We start from the raw sequence: 255 nt of genomic DNA, 5'->3' as shown, positions 1-255 counted from the left end.
AGCTGGAAATATCTGCTGCTGCTATCTGTCGCACTGCAACTTTTGCTGCTGCAGCTGCTGCTCCTCCTCCGCAGCAAACCCATATCCTGCTCCTGCTGCTGCTGCTGCTGCTGCTGCTGCTGCTGCTGCTGCAGGAGACATAGAGGAGATGGGGGCTCGGTTAGCTGCTGAGGTGCTGGCGCATGTGAGAGATGTCTACGGCAGCACGGGGCTGGAAAAACTCTCCTTCGTTGGGCACTCGCTTGGAGGCATCAT

The 255-nt window shown here is 58.0% G+C and overlaps 2 protein-coding genes across 2 annotated transcripts in view; both read right to left on the bottom strand.

Moving 5' to 3' along the window:
- EMH_0028060 (uncharacterized protein) overlaps positions 1 to 141 on the bottom strand; it is a gene marked incomplete at both ends in the record, with an annotated part of 2,739 nt that extends 2,598 nt beyond the window's left edge. Inside the window, one exon of the mRNA XM_013494112.1 lies at positions 35 to 141. Within this exon, the coding sequence (XP_013349566.1) occupies positions 35 to 141 (107 nt within the window). The remainder of the gene's footprint in view (positions 1 to 34) is intronic.
- A 54-nt stretch (positions 142 to 195) lies between these two features.
- Positions 196 to 255, bottom strand: part of EMH_0028050 (uncharacterized protein) — a gene marked incomplete at both ends in the record, with an annotated part of 851 nt that continues 791 nt past the window's right edge. Inside the window, one exon of the mRNA XM_013494111.1 lies at positions 196 to 255. Within this exon, the coding sequence (XP_013349565.1) occupies positions 196 to 255 (60 nt within the window).

Source organism: Eimeria mitis, genomic scaffold (genome assembly GCF_000499745.2).
Source record: "Eimeria mitis Houghton genomic scaffold, Emh_scaff1036, whole genome shotgun sequence".
NCBI classification, from domain to species: domain Eukaryota; phylum Apicomplexa; class Conoidasida; order Eucoccidiorida; family Eimeriidae; genus Eimeria; species Eimeria mitis.
This window is presented reverse-complemented; position numbering and strand designations above follow the sequence as displayed.